This window comes from Thunnus albacares, chromosome 8 (assembly GCF_914725855.1).
Source record: "Thunnus albacares chromosome 8, fThuAlb1.1, whole genome shotgun sequence".
NCBI lineage: Eukaryota > Metazoa > Chordata > Actinopteri > Scombriformes > Scombridae > Thunnus > Thunnus albacares.
In genome coordinates, this window is record NC_058113.1 from 27,220,349 (window position 1) to 27,239,725 (window position 19,377).

General features: G+C 38.4%; 1 protein-coding gene across 2 annotated transcripts in view; it reads right to left on the minus strand.

The window, feature by feature from the left end:
- Positions 1 to 33: 33 nt before the first annotated feature.
- Positions 34 to 19,377, minus strand: part of paqr6 (progestin and adipoQ receptor family member VI) — a 30,618-nt gene continuing 11,274 nt past the window's right edge. For both annotated transcript variants that reach the window (XM_044358819.1, XM_044358820.1), the window contains exons 2-8: positions 15,518 to 15,789; positions 13,103 to 13,230; positions 11,918 to 12,123; positions 9,700 to 9,826; positions 8,666 to 8,762; positions 7,992 to 8,136; positions 34 to 3,803 (exon numbers count right to left, since the gene is read on the minus strand). In XM_044358819.1, the coding sequence (XP_044214754.1) occupies positions 3,538 to 3,803; positions 7,992 to 8,136; positions 8,666 to 8,762; positions 9,700 to 9,826; positions 11,918 to 12,123; positions 13,103 to 13,230; positions 15,518 to 15,789 (1,241 nt within the window). In that variant the 3' untranslated portion in view covers positions 34 to 3,537. The remainder of the gene's footprint in view (positions 3,804 to 7,991; positions 8,137 to 8,665; positions 8,763 to 9,699; positions 9,827 to 11,917; positions 12,124 to 13,102; positions 13,231 to 15,517; positions 15,790 to 19,377) is intronic.

The following is a 19,377-nucleotide window of genomic DNA, read 5'->3' on the forward strand; positions in this document are numbered from 1 at the left end:
AAATGACATTTTAAATAACTCCATTGACAATAATTACATTTATAAAAGGCTTAATTTATTACACAAATCTAGTGGAACAAAGTATCAAATTACAAAGTATACACAGCAAATAACAAATAAGTATTTATACATTTAAAGAGTAGTTTGTTGTCATTTCTTTTTTTATGGACAAGGAACAAACGGAGCATTATATCAAAAGAAAAGTTGTATAAAACGTTTTAAAAAGGCACCAATAACTCTTTCAAACCAAGTTTTTTTTCTTTTTTTTGACAGAAAAATTCTGGTTGTATCAAAGGTTTATCCTACCCTCGCATTTTCTCTCTGTTTCACGTTATCAAACATCCTTCAATATACTGTATTTTTTTAAAAATTCGTCACAAAAAGAGTGCCCAGTTATCCTGATAATTACAACCTGCATCAGCTTGTCCACTGAGGAGTAAACCAACAAGGTTTACACAACAAATACCCTTTGAAGTAACAGTGATCTGCTCTGGAAAATGAGTCCATTTGGAATTATGAAGTCAGTTTTGATAATTTGGTCAAAATAATACAAAACTGCAATTCAGAAAGGCAATATCAGCATCAATATATTTAATGTTGGAAAGCCTCGACACTCAGCATCTGTGAGTTTTATAACTGTCAAACTGAGGCTTTGCAGAAAACAGTAGGCACCAAACGACTGAGAATGAGTGAGATGACAAAAAAAAATAAACAAAACACACCAGCAGCTTAGAAATAAATGAGTTCCAAACTAGCTTGGGTCGATAGCAAAGAACCACATCAGAAGCCAGTAATGATGCAATTCCAAGAATCAACAGGGTCAAACAGAGGAATGCTGTAAGATGATGACTGTAGAGAAAATAAAAATCGATCAACGCTCAGCAGGGGTGGAGATAAAACAGAATCCACACTGAGGGCAAATACTGCTCCGTTTTGTCTGTGGCATAAAAGGCGATGTGACTTTTATACTCTGCACACTAGCCTTGAAAACATCTTAAACAATTACACTGTTCTAATACAAAAGTGTGTGCGCCTGTGTGTGTGTGTGTGTGTGTGTGTGCTCTTTGTGATTCTACACTGACATTTCCACCTCAGCATCCAACATGATCTGTAACACACCTCATGGCCATAATATCACATACATTTCCCCTCTTATTAAAACTCTCCAAATTCTGAGTTAAAAGACATTGTTTGTGTGAGTGTGAGTGTTATCCACATGTTTTCTGTGGGTTGTGTGTACAAGCTACTTGTGTTACTGGTGTAGTGAAGTGTGAATTTGTGCCTTAAATGCTTTAAAACATTGTTTTATACAGACGAGCCTTCCAAGCTGTTTGTCAAGTAAAATGAGCATTGTTGAAATCTGTATCTACAGTACTGCACGTTAGCACTACAACAGAGATGTTTAGTAATGTGTGACCCAGTTCCCCATCAAACAATACTTCTCTGTCAATCTCTCAACCATAGGTTGTATATACAGAATTGCTATGGCTGCTATGACAATGTTAATGAATTATCTCATTTAAACACTGCAAAAATCTCCATCTTATTAAGTCATTTTTGTCCATTATTAAAGCACTTAAGAGAGTTATTTTCTTAAAACAAGTGTCAAATTTGACTCTGACAGAATTTTCTGGAATTAAGTGTCATATTTTTTTATTCTAGTGGAGCAATCTGTCTTCATTCAGATTACAAACTATAGCTGCAGCTAACTAATATTTTCATTATCAATTAATTTGTCAATCGATTTATCATTTAGTCTATAAAATCTCAAAAATTTCTAAGAGTCCAAGATGACTTTTTCAAATTGCTCAATTTGTCCAAACAACATGCCAAAACCAAAAGATAATCCATTTGCAGTTATATAAAAATCTGCACTTTGAAGAGGCATGTTTGACATTTTTGCCTGAAAGGTGACTCTATCAATCAAATATCAAAATAGTTGCAATAAATTCAATATAATTGTTTGAAGTGTTTGAAACCAATTACAATTAGCTCTTTGCACATTCATCACTTGTTTTAACAAAAGGCTTAGAAATGGTTAAAAATGACCAGAAAAGAGGGTAATTTTTTAATTTGTCAAGAATTCTAGTTACCTCTCTATAGTAGTAAAAGAAAAACATCCTCTTCATTCCTTTTTATGCACCAAAACTAGCAATAAATACCATGACATTCTATAAATACAGTATTATTTCAGTGGTAAATGTAAACAACAGTCTCATGGGACAAAGTAACCACAGTATATATAAGGAGTGTACTGCTTTGTTATATCAACTGCACCAAAATAATGAAACACCACAAAGCCGAGACTCCCACATTATTATGACCCCAGACTATGACTAAATGCACTTTTTCTCTCTCCACTTCTCTTAATTCCACTGATAGTTCATATAAACCACAAGTGTTGGAAATTTTACTGTACTGGAATATTCAAAACGCTTATAAAGTCAAATTACAACCATCTATTTTTTTCTTTTTTGGGTTGGGAAGAGGCCCTGGGGCCCAAAACTGGCTGTGATTATAGGTGCTGCCGTACATGATTGATGTTCAAAATAGATCTTATGATGCATGACAGAATAAGAGAAAATGGTGCAATTTGCTCGGAACATAAAAATTGCTGAAGACCTTCAGGGGGCATGAGACCACTATAGCGTTGCCGTGGAAACATAGTTATAAAAATGGTACCTTTCTTTTAATCACTGGTGCGCTGTAACTTTTTTTTTTTTCTGTTGAGGGCAAATTGTGGGGTTCATAATAAGGCAGGCAATCAGAAAAGAACCACACTGGCCTGCAAATCAATTCCAGTCAGTGCAGAGTGGAATCAATAGGTGGATATATAAGAGCTGGCAATCCAATCTGCATTATATTATGTAGAGTTGAATGAGGGTTGTCTACGCGGAGGACTGCTTCATAGAACAACCACACTAACCAAGTAGTCCAGTTTGAAAGAATATTTTCAATAAATCCTTACGTAAAGGAGATTCTGGCCTTGTATATGCAAAAAGCATTAACCATAAAAAAAATGCCTGCAAACAGCGACATTAAATGTTTCCAGTTGGAGATTCGCACTCGTAGTGATCTACTGTAAACACTGTTAATGAAGTGTAGGTCTACAATAAGGCACTCGTGTCGTGTTACAACAGCATGCTTCCTTCAACCCAGAGCCTTTTTAAAATGCTCACTGAGGAACATTAAAAATAAATTAAACAGACATTTGTACATGGTAGACATGTTTTCAGCTTCTCCGATACTCCTGCTTAATGTAACATCAGAAAAAGGCTTCAATAAATGCAACTGGGTCCTCAGCTTCTGAGTAAACACATGAGCAAATACTTCAGGTGTGTAACGCTGTTAGAAAAATGCTTTAGCACTAAACAGAATGTTTATCTCTGAATGATAAAACTGTTGGTGTTAAACAAGAACTACCATGAACTGTTAATAGTCAGCTCAAACAGACACTGCTGAGACAGACACACAGCCCAAACCTTTCCTTTGGAAAGTGAATCAGCCGTTTTGTGGCTGTTGGTGGAAAACGCTGCCTCACTGCTCCTTTCGCTCGCATGGCAATGTGTGTGGCTGGTTGGAGCTGTGGCAGGATTTCCACAACAGCGGAGCGCTGAAAATGCCAATGATGCCCAGGTTGAGGACGAGGCTGACGACCAGCGCCCCGATGGTCCCTAGGAGGGATGGCATTGCTCCATGGTCCACAAGCCATGCCCTCCGTGATACCATGTCTGCTAACACCCCCTCCATCTGGAAGTGGGTTCCCACCACAGCGCTGACGTGGAAGAGCTGGTGGCTGTGGCCTGTGTGAGGGAAGACATGACAAGATTCAGTTAAGGAAGCATAAAGACAGGGATTTCAAATTATTTTCAGAATCTGCACATGGCCGAATCATTCACCACATATTTGTTTTTATACTAACAGTGGCTGGTGTAAAGATGTGACAGTGTTTCTGCAGCGCTGTTCTCCTGTTCTGGAAACTTTTTTTTTTTTTTAAGTCAATTGTAAACCCTTCTACTCCCCCCTTGAGTTCACTTAATTCATTCTGGTCGGTGTTTACATTCTACCGCAGGCCCTCAAGCATGAAGCCCTCATGTGTGAAGAGTGGACAAACCCGGACTCTTTCATTATTGTTCTAAATACCGTCAGCTGATTAAATGCCCGACCAGAGAGGAAGACGCTTTAGATCACTCTGTTGTACTACAATCAACAGTGCTTATCACACTGTCCCCTTTGCTGCACTGGGAAACTCCGACCACGTCATAGACCACCTGATTCCTGCATACGAGCAGAAACTCTCAAAGTGTGAGGACATGTAAGAGGTGGACCAGTGAAGCTACGGAGGATTTTTGCACATGTACTGACTGGGATGTTTTCAGGACTGCTACCAACAGTCTGGATGAGTACACAGATGCTGTTACGTCACACATCAGCTTCTGTGAGGACAGCTGTGTACCATCACGCACCAGGGTTAGTTACAACAATAACAACAAACCCTGGTTTACAGCTAAACTCAGGCAGCTAAGGTTGGAAAAGGAGGAAGTATTTAGCGGGGTCAAGGACCAGTTTAAAGAGTCTAAATACAGGTTTAGCACTGACTGTACTCTGAGAAACTTCAACAGCATTTCTCAGAAAACAACTCGGCCTCTGTCTGGAAGGGCCTCAGACAGATCACTAACTATAAACTGAAAGCCCCCCACTCCACTAATGACTTGCGCCTGGCCAACGACCTAAATGAGTTCTACTGTCAATTTGACAGACAATGGGACAGTCCCGACAGGCCCCCTCCTCTCCTACCACAACGTCCCATCCTAGAGCGGGATGTTAACAAGAGACAGAACCCCTGCAAAGCAGCTGGACCAGACTCTGTCTCTCTCTCCACCCTGAAGCACTGTGCTGATCAGCTGTCTCTGGTGTTCACAGACATTTTCACACCTCACTGGAGACATGCCACATACCAGCCTGCTTCAAGACCTCCACCATCATCCCTGTCTCCTAAAAAACAAAGACCACAAGACTCAATGACTATAGACCCATTGCCCTGACCTCTGAGCTAATGAAGTCTTTTGAGCACCTACTGTCCCACATTAAAACCATCACAGACCCACTCCTGGACCCCCTGCAGTTCGCTTACAGAGCCAACAGGTCTGTGGACGATGCAGTTAACTTTGCCCTCCACTTCATCCTCCAGCACCTAGACTCTGCAGGAATGTACACCAGCATCCTGTTTGTGGATTTCAGCTCCGCCTTCAACACCATCATCCCAGCTCTTCTGCAGAACAGGCTCTCCCAGCTGCATATGCCTGACTCCACCTGCAGGTGGATCACTGATTTCCTGTCTGATAGGAAGCAGCACGTGAAGCTGGGGAAACACATCTCTGACTCCTGGACCATCAGCACTGGTTCCCCTCAGAGTTTGTCCTTTCCCCTCTGCTCTTCTCCCTGTATCTGTACTTCCAATCATCAGTCTGTCAAGCTCCAGAAGTTTGCAGACAACACCACCCTCATTAGGCTCATCTCTGGTGGGGATGTGTCCGCCTACAGGTGGGAGATTGACTGAGATCTGGTGTCCTGGTGCCGCCAAACAAGTTGGAGCTCAACGCTCTAAAGTCAGTGGAGATAGTTGTGGACTTCAGAAAGAACCCAGCCCCACCCACCCACTTCACCCTGTGTGCTGGGGGTGGGTGGAGTCCTTCTACTTCCCGGGCACCATTATCACCCAGGACCTCCAGAGGTAGCTGAACATTAGCTCCTTCACCAAGAAGGCTCAGCAGAGAAGTACTTCCTGCGGCAACTGAATGAAGAAATTCACCCTGCCAAAGCCAATGATGGTGCACTTCTACACCATGATCACTGAGTCCATCCTTACCTCCACCATCACCATCTGGTGACACTGCCAAGGACAAGGGCAGACTGCAGCGTATCAGTCGCTATGATGAGAGGGTGCTTGGCTGCAACCTGCTGTCCCTCCAGATCTGCACACTTCCAGGACACTGAGGCAGGCAGGCAGGAAAGGTGATGGCCGCAGCCTCTCACCCCAGACATAAACTTTTTCGAACACTCCCCTCCAACACGAAGCCGACCAAATCCTCACGCCACAAGAACAGTTTCTTCCCAACTGCAGCCGGCCTCATCAACAAGGCCTGGGGACCCCCACTGACACAGACTCTACCCCACTCATAGACACTACACGTTATATTAATGTGAAATCTATAATCTCATATTGCACATCTGTGAACTCATCACATCCAACATGGCACGTTACATTAATGAAACTATTTGTATTCTTTGTATTATTACATATATACTATTTATACTGTGAACATTTGTACATTCCCAATCAATATCCTGTACATTATTGTTAAAACTCAACAGCTCTCTTCACATAGAATACATTTCTACTTATTCTTTATTGTAAAATTTTATTTATATATTTATACCACCTGTCTTTTGTGGTAGTTGTATTTTTCTCACTTTGTATATTGTCTTTTTTCTCTTACCTTCTATTTTTTGATTGTTACGCACAAAACTAGAGAGCAGTGTTTTCTAGAGCTGAAATGATTACTTGATTAATCAATAGGTTCACAGACAGAAAATCAAGTGGCAACAATTTTGATTATTGATTAATTGTTAGAGAGATTAATTCTGCAACATAGCCGGATACTCTCTAGTTCCTGCTTCTCAAATGTAACTATTTGTTGGTCGGACAAAACAGGCAATTTTAAGACGTCACCTTGGACTATTATTTGCTCATTTCAAATATTGTACTTTACTCCAGGATATTTATCTGATGACTGGGGCTATTTGTAAATTTACACAATGATGTTTTACTTGCAAAATGCATGATAAGCTATTAAAGTATGACAAATTATTAGAGCTTTAATAAGGGAACAGCAGGAACAAAGAGTAGCCAGAACACCAACAGCATTAAAATATAATTCACTGGTTAATCCATTTAATAATCTGAAAGATCATTTAAAATACATTTAATTCATAATTAATTTATTTGTTAATGTAAGGTTTTGTTCATAAATTTGAATGTGACTTGTTTCTGTTTTTTTTTTTTTTTATTCACAATTAAGCACATATCACACACATACTCCTATACACAGCCACACAACTTGTTTTTTTAACTTATCATTGAAGACCACAAACATAGACAGACATTGATTCTTCTCAAAAAGCCACAAGAACAATCAAACAGTGAATACTTGTGTTTGTGTATGAGACAGATCTGTGGAAGAAAAATTAAATCTGGAGACAGCAGCATTCTTCAAAACCTTTAAGAGGAACTGCGTTGGCTGTCTATTGACACGACTAAAACAGTTTTTAAGGTCATTGGCAAAACATCTCTTTTTTTCCTCATCTTTCGCACAATCATTATCAAACAGCAGCTCTTCCTCTGAATTTAGAAGTGTGTGAGGTGAACCTGTGGCGGTGAGGTTTCACACAGGGCTTGTTAATTGTCTACAGAGTAAACAAAGCAATCCATTGAGCAAAGAAACAGGCAGAAAAGTTCACACAAGTTTACATGTCATTTCATTTTGTAGAGATAGTGAAATAAAAGCCTGTTTGTTCCAGAGGCATTGTTATGTTCCAATAGTTCCAGCGAGGAAAACAATGAAGAACTGGCGACAACAAAAGACTCTAAATATAAAAGTTACAGACTTGGATCTGGGTAAAACCTTGCAACTTTAATTGCTAAAAAGCTGTACATGTGTTCACTTTTTAAAACTTCTTATTTCTAAAGTTACAATCGATCACATCTGGGAGCTGCCCAACTCAAGAAAGATAGTTCAACTTGGATATAAAGTATCTTTCTTACATGTATCTCCATAATCGTTTCCTCAGTGAGGGGAAAGTGTGACATTGATAGTCACAATGTGTTTATTTTCCTTGATAGCATCAAGAAGCAGTAATCAGTGTATGCTGCACAGAGCCAAACAAGCCAGTTACAACTTAAAGTATAACGACAACCGTGGAGGACGTACCGAAGTAGTCGAAGCGCCCTGGGGCCAACCTCTCCGGGAGGTGGGCGGTAAACAGGAAACAGGTGAGGAAGGCGAAGAGGAGGTGGTAACAGTGACTAGACAATGCCTCACTTGGGCTGCAGTTTCCCCCACAGCACAGAAGGATCTAAACAAAAAAAAAAAACAAAAAAAAAAAAAACAAGACAGACCAACAGGTTTATCTTGAAGCCCTTAAAAGTAACAGAGAAGATACAAAATGTCACAAATTTAAGATATGAGACGTATCAGCATTGATTTCTACAACATTGTTAACATCATTGTTGTAATTGCTGACCTAGTTCAGGAGGGGAAAAAAACAGACAAATGACTTGAGTATTGCACAAACTAATCATCACAGTGATTAGAGGAATTAATTAATGGCAGCAATACATTTTTATCAGATCAAAAGAGGAAATCAGCTTCTGGGTTAGTGAGCCAAAGTCTCAAAGCTCAAAGTATTAAAGCCTTGCACTAATCAGCTCCCGAGCTCTTACATAAACACATAAAACATATTTTGTGGATTTTGCAAAACAGTTCATTGTGGAGAGTAAAACTTCACCCATAAAGAATGGGTTAGGGTGCATATATGCATGCTGTTTTAATATATGGATATTAGCAAACCTGAAGCACAAATAATGTACTAAACAGACACTCACCCTGTAAAACAGAGGGACAGTGTCAAATATAAACGGGAGGACAAACGCTCCCGTCCGTAGAGCTTTACTTCTCTGTGGGAACTGTACCTCCAGAAACCTGTGGAGACAGAGAGCAGTGTTCACTAACTTTTCTTTTTCTTCTCAAACCTCTCCAGTTTCTCTGTCTCAGTGCAACCTGCAGTGGATATTATGTAATCACTTAAGACCCTTTAATCATATTAGTCTTTGACCTTGGTGTTGGACATTTCAGTGAATATTGGCAGAACTGCACAATAGCAAAACCAGCATTTATCCTGATACAAAAGAAATACATACGTCCACTGACTCCTCACCATCACAAAACAGGAGTAGATCACAGTATTAAGCAATGCTACTTGTATACTTAATTGATTTACCTTCCAATACATATTGTTTTAAGGGCAACGCAATATTTTTTCACAGATATATCTACTATAAAGATGTTATAAAAAGTATAAATTAGATGCTTTCAAGTGCACCAACTGAAGTCAGACTGATAAATCGATTTGGTGGCATATCAGTCAATATTGCCTTCATTTACAGTCAGTAACAAATTCGAGTTCTCTCTTTCCACTGAATAGTTACAGTAGGTCACCGTGTCTTTAAGAGCTGCTGAGCCTAAAAGAATTTCTTTTGTCTCGGTTTCAATGCAGAGTTTAAGAGTCACATGACAATATGCGTAAATGCTGTTTCAGAGGTTTTACCGTCCTGGCGAGAACACAACTCTCTGGTTAGTACTAAAACCTGTATGTATGTTCCTGGCAAAGTCAAATTTATATAAATGAAATATTGTTGCAGCAAGCTTATCCTCATTTCAAGCAAAACATACTTATCCTGACATCTGAAAAAGGTAAAACTTTTGTACCTGCAATAGACTTCATGTTCCAAAGAAAATTTATTTATACTCAAAATGATTTACTTGATTTTAACTTGACTTTAACTAAGAAGTCAACAAGTCCAAAATGCAATTTCTATGCCAGCCCTGTGGCAGAGGGGTTGAGGGAGCAGCCTCTTACCTGGAATAGCAGGACAGGCTGGTACAGAACAATGTGTTTCCGATGGCAATGGGGACAAAATGACGATGGAGCCAAGTGTTCACCCAGCAGTCGGGCATGACGTAGTATCCATAGCTTATAGCACATCCTGAACACAAACAGAACATTAAAAAAAAGGTTAGTGGTTTGACTTGAGAGGTAACTAATAGCTGTTTAAATCCATTCAGAATTTTATTTGTTTGGTGTTATTTAGGTTTTGTTTTATTTGTTTCATTTAACTAGAGTATCGTCTTGACATCTAAAAATCTAAATATGTTACAAAAAGCAACACAGAGCAAACAATGACTGAAGGAATAAGAGAAAGTATCAAAGCACATACAAAACTGACTGATTTCTTTACATTAAACTATGCATTAAAATAACTGCACTTGCCAATTTCAGTATTTAAAGCCATGTTTTTGTGATTATACAATCTTTTAAATTATTCTGATGATAGTGACATGAAACATGGTGCAGTCTGTCTTCTCTGATTTTACCACTGGGAGTCGCCAAAGTAAGAGAAAAATTGTAGTTCTATACATTGTTACTTTTCAATCCCCGTGCATTATTGTTTAAAACATCTTTTTTATTCGAAGCAGATGGAGCTGCTCACCTGAAAGCTCTTTTAAAATAGACTAAAGCAATCAACAACATTAAAAATCAAGTCAAGTCAAATTTAAATAATGTAAAACAACGTTTACATGCAGTATGCACGGTACATACAGTGCACTGGAACAATTTGAGGACTTGCCATCAAAAGAACAGTGTAGATGTTATCTTTTTCTTAAAAGAGCATCTGCTGTACTGTATGTCTCAAAAGAAAACCATCAAAGCTCAGCCTTTCACTGTAAAAATTTGTCCCATAATTTTCATCTAAAATGCACACACATTTGTGGAAAGATAGAATATGTCGTACATGTATGAACAAGCCTGCAAATAGGCAGACAGTGACAGCAGATGCTGAGAGAGAACAAACTTTCAAAGGACCACTTGTGCAACAAGTCCTGAATTCTTACAAGACAGTTTTTTTTTTGTTCGGTCTTTGTCGAAATTCCTCTGAAAAAGGCTGGTTCACAGTAGAAGAGAAATATTATTCACTGGAAAAATGGTTGCGAGGCCAAACAAACAGTGTCTGGGGTGCAGATAAGTCATGAAACAACTAATTTCTCAGGAGAGAGGCAGAACAAGAGAGATGTTATTACATGTGGTTTGAGATATGGAAATCAGACATGCCCTGATCACATCCAGCTCACACTCACAGCTGTGATAAAAAGGCAAATAGATGCAACAATGCTTTGAATGTTCTGCTATGTCATTTGCTAGGCAAACAACATAGTATAAGGGGAAGAAAAACAAAGATTTTGTCTCTTGGGTTCTCGTCACAGCCTCATCATTCTTGGAAATTGATCATTACTACAAAGTAAACATAGTAGTGATGAAAATGCAAATAAGACACCGGATTTGCTGGTTGATCAATATGTCAGTAGTGTTTCATGTAAAACAAAGATTCAAAGTTTCAACTGTACGACCACATTTGATGTACTACCAGCATCACTTCACTATGGTTTACAAGTGTTTTAAGGTTCCTCTCTTACATGTGTTAATTATCCTATGATGTCAGGTGCTTTTATTGTGATAAAAACTTCCATTCTTGAGATGGTTTACTATACAGACACCTTGTGATTTAACAAACATTATGAAATCCAGATGTGTTTGGAGCTTTTCACTTGTCAGGTTAAACAAGACGCAGCAGTAAACAGGACCTACGTGGGGTCCGCTGACTGAGAACAACAACACTCTTCACATCATACAACGGTTGGTGCAGTGTGGTAATTCTATATATGGAGGTCATTATAAATCATTGTTTCTTTAGTTTACATCATTTGGCAAACTGAGTACCACAAACTCGCGGTTAGGTGTGGAACAAAATAAACAGAAGACTGACTGAGGTCTCTAAGCATTTGGATTTAAACCCTTCATTTGTAGAAAAAAGGTAATCTGACTCTCATTTGCAACAATTAACCCACAAACAGTAAGGACGGCTGATCTTGATGTTTATTTTCCCACCTTTGTAGTCTGACCAATGAGGGACAAGACTTTCGTTGATAAACCTTTTTCTCTTTTTTAACATTTGGGTAAAATCCATAATTATGTGCTGTTTTAATGTCACAAGATTCTACCACCGTGTCTGAAGTCTTACCCAGGCTGTAGAGGCTAAGCGCTCCGTAGTCAAAGAAGTAGCAGATGTGGCGGGACTCTGGGGACATGGTGCTGAAGGTATGTGCACAGCTGGAGGTGAAGGGGTAAATACAGATGAGCAGCATGTACACCAGCAGGGGCCAGGTGTAGCTGTCGGTCAGGAAGTTCATATTGGAGCAGAGAACGCCTAAATGCCACAGGAAGTACCTGGAACAAACAAACAGCTTGGTCTCTTATTCCAGAGTAACTTATCGCATTTAGAATATCAACTCCGTTCAGAATTTAACCCGCTTCTCTCTGACTTCTACTGTCCCATGGTCTCCAAAGATGTTGTACTTGGACTTTTCTGACATCCTGGGCTCGTCTTGGGTCTGTTTTAATTCAGGCTTATCTTACTGGATCCTGCCTCAACTCTTTTATCTAAAAATCTTAAAAATATGTTTCATCCTCTTGTGTATTTTCTCCGCAGCTCTACAAAGGATTTACGGCATTACATCTTAGATACTAAACAAAGTTCCTCCGACATCCAGTGATCCTTTGAAACTCTATCCTGTTTTTACAGCTGGAAAGATCATGTGTATGTTCATTTTACTGTTTGTTTTGGTCTTGGTGTTGATTACAGATAGATTAACTCTGGTCTCAGTTATAACCTGTGCTTTGTTAAAAATCATTCAAACAGTGGTTGAACGTCTCCTATGTATGTGTATGTAATGTTTGTAGAGCTGCAATGATTAGTTGATTAATCGCTTAATAGAAAATTAATCAGCAGAAATGATAAAAATTTGCTAATTGCAGCTTCTTTTCTGTATCATACATCATAGTTAACTGAATATCTTTGAGATTTTGGACGGATGATCAGATAAAACAAGACAGTTAAACATGTCACCATTTTATAGACAAAATTATTTATTGATTAAAAGAAAAAATAATCTGATTAATCGATGACACAGCCCTAAACTTTTGTACGTTATTGTACATTTTTTAAACTGCTAATTTAATTAAAAAATGATATTGGAACTCAGCTGAACAAAAGCTGAATAAATGTTGATCTCGTGGTCGTTGCCTCATATTAGATGTTTTGGTGCAACGAGGCAACGGTAACACATTGTGAAAGTGCACCAGACAAAGTAGACACATTAACCCAACATGTGGAAAATTTCAATAATTTCCATGATGATGCACACACCATGTTGGCAGGAAGTGTGTCCAGATGTTGATGGTCTCGTTGTTCATCTGGAAGCTGCTGAGGACGCAGTCTAGCGCGGAGCTCCGCGGGTGACGATATCCGGAGATGATACTATCCTCCCTGAACACCTGAGGAACAACAAAACAGTCCAGGTGAGCGACGACACTGTGTGCAAAAAAACCCTGCAGAGAAATTCACTTTTCACCTGCTCCTAAAGAGAGGTCAGAGGTTCGAACCCCTGGAGCCTGAAGAGTGCTAGGAGATTGTTCCTGTCTGAAGCAAATTTTGTGTAATTCTAGTGTTAAAATGAAACAATGTCTACTTGTGAGAGCTGTATGTATGTATGTATGTTTGTCGTTTCATATGAATAATTCTAAGAGGCCAGAAGAGACAAAACTAACCAACATTTCACATGAAATAAATTGTGCAGCAGAACTTTGAATTTTTTCTTCTCTCCTGTCCCATTAATCAACTTGTAACCACTGAAATTTATTTGTTGACCCTTTGGAAGGATCCCAACACCCAGAGTGGGATCAACTGCTTCAGTGGATTTCAGTCTTCCTTGATAAATGTCATATACTGACATTTATTTTGGTTGAAGTGGTGAAATCCTGTTTCCTTGAGCCAAAATGTTTCCAGCTGGATCTAATTGGATGTGCTAAGAAGAAGACACGAAGACAAACAAAGATGACAACTATGTAAATCTTCTCTCAAACGGTAGACGTCTTACATCAACTTGCCAGTTTGAATAGGCCGTAGTCGAACATTTCAGTAAGTTTTTCTACATGATTTAAGTGCATTACCCTGAGATCATGCACCATGTATCAAAAATAGGGATAAATCAAGTTTTCACCTCATGCTCCTTGAAGTGTCCTAAAATATATACCTGTTCCTACTTTATCACTGACTGATACCTACAATGTGTTATTCAACCTGCACTGACTTTAGATAAGCTTCCACTTTTGCTGTTTTAAAAACCTGATGGTACAATCGGTCTCTTCGGGGGAAAAAAAAAAAAACTCTGTGTTTTTCATTTCTGACAGCAGCAACAGCAGTTTGTTTGAAATAAACAGATGGAGAGCTGGATCATTAACAGGAACAAGGACGCAAAGACAAAAAGCTAACTAATCTACACAAAGTCAACCCTTTAAACTCTACTAACAGAGAATGAAGGGCAAATATTGTTTAATTTGATTCAGAAAGTGTTGACTAGAAGTTCTGAGGTAAAACAACTAAAATAATGTCCCTACAGCAGGTGCTTGAACTACAGGGCTATGTTGCTACTTATCTTTCCTATGGAAGCATGAATGTCTGTTGTGTACATATATACGGGTTGGGCTTTCAGGAACAGGACATTATTTACAGTATCTCAGTTTCAAGAAGTAATTAATTGAGTGTGATAATATAAAGATACATCCATAACGTATGTCATAAACTCATTGGCAGGAGCGACTGCCAGCTTCAGACGACTAACTTTAGTTCATTTACATGAAAAACCACTAATGACTACACAAAAAGTTACCTGTATTAAAATATCTCTCATAGCACCTATAGCCTACTGCTTTGTCATTTAGTTATTTTTAACATGAGGTTAGTTTGATTTTGCAAAACTAAAGCAACAAAAACTACTTTTGTTAATGAAATGTGTGTTATTGACAATAAATGGCATACCATCAATAAGTTGCTCTGTCTACTGTACATGTTCACATGTTTTCAGCATAGCATCATACCTCACACCTGCTCTTGTCATGACAGATAAATCTGCTAAATTCCTGGCATTATGTAAGAATACTTTGTAAGGAATTCAGGTATTTTAAAGACACGCATTACATAAGACAATGACAACAATGAAAATAAAAAAACAAAGGAGAAGGGAAGTAACTTCATAGTAGCTGCGCAGAATCAAGTTATTGTAGAATGAATGATTGTAATGTACGCAAGATTTACACACTGACTACACTCATTCAGTGCACATGTAGACTTTCTTTAATTAAAGCTGCACTAACTGTTATTCTTATATTAACAATGGAAAAAATAATGATGTTTAATGTGAAGGATGTCGCTCATAATGACTCCACAGAGCAAAATCACCCTGCATTGCCCCTCAGCACTATGGAGCATTTTCATGTTTTTTAGTTCACTGTTTCTGTTTTCCCTACAATATTGTCGCAATATCGATAGTGGTATTCGGTCAAAAATACTATGATATTTAATTTTGTCTGTATCACCCAGCCTGAGAGGAGAATCTGTCCCATACAGAAGTTGTTTAACCTTCCAAAGTAGTGACAGGTGGGGACTTCCTAAACTGAGAATCACCACAGGGCATTTGGTCTTTACAGCAAGAAAAAACAAACTGTAAAACAAACTTCCAGATATCTTGTAAACCTTTCAGACAAGGTCTCTGTCCTTTCTTACCTTGGGGACCTGGTGGATGTCAAAAAGCTGAGGAAGCTTGATGCTGAGCATGTCTGTGGGCAGTCTGATGGCACCTCTCCCTCTCTGGCAAACCTCCCTGAGTCTGGCACGTCCCCCACGACAGAGGACTAACCAGACAGGGTAGTCAAATACAGGGATCCGGGCCCCTTCTCCTGGGCCGGCTGACTCCCATCGTAAGCACCGTCCCCAGCCCTCGCTCCACCCACCTCCGACGCCACCACTGGCCCCAATCCCCCGCCACACGGGAAACACTGCAGGGACACACAACAAACACAAACAATCAGACACCGAAATAACAGAAAGTACATAATGTTTACTAAAAGCCAATATTTATTCACTCTTTGTTTGGCCAGAAAAGTTTACTGAACACAATGTTAAAATGCAATCTCCTGTTTGTATTTGCTTTGCATTTTTACACACTGTGCAATTGTTTGAAGAAAAGTATAATTTCAAAATTGTTAAAGGGATTTTTTTCCTGGAGGAGGTTTGAGTAATGAGATAAAAGAAAACGGCATCCTGCATTTGTATAACTCTTGATATTTATCTTGATACCAGAAAATAACCAGTTTTATGCTCCATATACAGTATTCTGCAATTCTTTGACTGTTTACAATTGACTTTTACGATGTTGGTTGAATAAAATCAATTTATAGAGCGTGTAATTAGAAGAATTTACTGGTGTAGTAGAAATACCCCCTTATTTACACTGATGAAAGCCACACACTAATAAGCCTGCTCTCTTGGAACTGAACACCATCTGTGTTCTTTATTTTTCAGAAAATGCTTTAAAAAACACATTTGAGTCATCCAATAAGTCCACTGACACTGTTGCAACATACTGAATTTCTGGATATTGCATTCCAGCTTAATCTCCGGGATGATCATAACAAATGTTAAATCACCCTTCAAGCTCGTTTGACGGAGTCCTCGCGAGTAATGTCTTGACTGCAGCCGACATTAAGAACAATCTCCTATTGTAGCTGCTCTCGAGACGTTCCCAGACATCGATTTAAAGAATGCCCGGCATTGTCACATTGCAGCAGCCTGTGACGGAAAGCAAGCATGTAATAAAAACATGTTCGTGAGAGCCAATATAACACAGAGCATTCCTTCTCTGTAAACAGGAGGGGAACATCAGTAAGATAACCCGTTTCTTATACCACAACATCTTTTTGACTTTACAGACAAGCTTTAACTTTGACAATATTTTAGCCACCAAATAGTACTAAATTAATTTTCTGACGGACTCAAGTAGCAAGCTGTCAGCTCACACTGGGGTTTCAATTAATTACTTCTTTGGTATTGCTTTAAATATAATTTAAATACACAAAACTTGTGACAGTGAGATAAAGCTCTGCACTGAGGCCTGACAGCTGATTTTAGTTTGTCACAGATATCGGTATAAAGAAAGATATAAAAAAAAAGAAAGAAATTGCAGCACAGAAATTCCAAAGATATGAAGGAGATGTTTGTTTACATGATACGACAGAACTCAAGCTATACCAGCTTTATTATTAATGTCAATGTCATCTAATTTTCTATGTATCGATCTCTTTATATCGTCTGTATCAGTCTTTCTTATATTATAAATTCTTAAATAACAAAGACAGTGTACTGGGAAGAATGTGGTGGAAATAAAGCATGAAACTAAAAAAAAGAAGAAAAGAAATAGGTAATTCAGATGGTGGATGTAGTTCGTCCACTAGAGATCACTGCCAAGTTTATGCATCAACTGTAAAAGTCCTGCTCAGTAGTATTTTGATCACAGGTCTTAAATTACCAGATTTAAAGGATCCTTTATGTTTAAAAACAAATATTGGACAATATATTGTAAACCCATTTTTTTAACTCTCAAATATTGATATCAGCATCAGCTCTAATCGGTGTAATAATTTTATTTTATTTATTATTTTTTAAATTCATATACTCACCCCACCTGTCTTTTAAAAATGTCCTATGAGGTCAGGCTCCACACACACACACACACACACACACACACGCTCTGCCTTCATGTCATTAACACACCATGAATATCAGCATAAACTGTTCTGCTGATACGGTTGTGATGGAAACTAGGCCAATATCTATCTATCTATATATCTATATATCTATATATATATCTATATATATATATATATATATATATATATATATATATATATATATATATAGATATATATATATCTATATATATATATATATCTATATATAGATCTATATATATATATATATATATATATATCTATATATATATATATATATATATATATATATATATATCTATATATATATATATGTATATATATATATATATATATCTATATATATATATATATATATATATATATCTATATATATATATATATATATATATATATATATATATATATATATATATATATATATATATACATACATACATACATACATACATACATACACACACACACACACACACATACATACAAATACACATATTTTTACCTTCTTTATTTAAATAAATATTTCAAATGAAATGCCAAAGCAGTGTTCAAACCATAACTGGGGCCATTTTATTGACCTGCCTGTGTCTCATCGGAGTTTGGGCATCTCTACCCAGACCTGACAGGATAGAGCGTTTCCTGGCATCTCTCCTGTCATTACAGCTCATACCTAGAGGGGCTCCTCTCTAGCAGTGTGGAAGCAACGAGAGGGGATCGCTGCTCACTTCTACCCAGCTGCAGGCCCCCGCCTGTTAACTGTGACAAAGTGAGCTTTGTGGCGGCTAAGCCTTGAGAGTACAGGGCCCAAAGGATGACTGTTACACTCTGCACTGGATGGAAATGAGGCATCTCACACTCTCTCTCTCTCTCTCTCTCAGTCACACACACACATGCACGCACACACACACACACACACACAGTATCCTGCCGTGGAGCACAGGCGCAAATAGTCAAACATGCACAACAAGCATGCACACTGGTATAAAACCTGCATTCATCACGCCTGGAAAACATGGCAGCACACAAACAACAACACACACACACAAGCCCACTGCTTGTGTTGATGACAATAGCTACTGAAAGTCACTGGGTTCACGACAGAGTGAAAAAATAAAAAACTCATTTGAATTCAGATCATTAGCATCATGTGGCGCTCATGATTTGAATAGTCAGTCTGACATGTAGATGGCCTTTTTGTGTGGCTGATTTGAAAGGTAAAGTCTATCCATGTAAAATCTATACTGATTAGATTATAACTGGCTATGAGAGATAGTATATGAAAGAGGACTTCAGGAAGCTGCACGCAGCCTTCGAGGAGCCAAACAACTCAAGATGTTATTGTTACAGTCAATAAATTTGGACAGTTTACTTGTTTGTGGACATGAAAAACATACTCTTGAGGACAAGGACTGTTCTAAGCAATGACATCAGGAGACACTTCTGTTCCCCTTAATACATCAATGTCCTGTTGCTACAGAGAGCTCGTTGACCCGAGTGCGTCAGTTTGTCCCGTCATGCTGCCCGACATATGTAAGAATCACATGATAACACATTCAAATGCAATCCTGTTTCCCCACATGCACAAACACACAAACAGACGTGTTTACAGCACAGCAGAAGACTGAGAGGATGAAAATGGTGTGCTCAACAACAACAAACACAAGATACAAGGCAGAAACAGCACTCACTCAGAGCTTGAAGCTAAGGGCCAGTTCTGAAACATCAGCACAACATGTGGATTAAAAATGCCATCCAGAATTTAAAAGCCCAAAGTGACATCATCTTGTTTTGTCTGACCAATATTCTAAATGTTATCTCATAACACAGAGAAAAGGCAGTAAATCCTCACAACCGAGG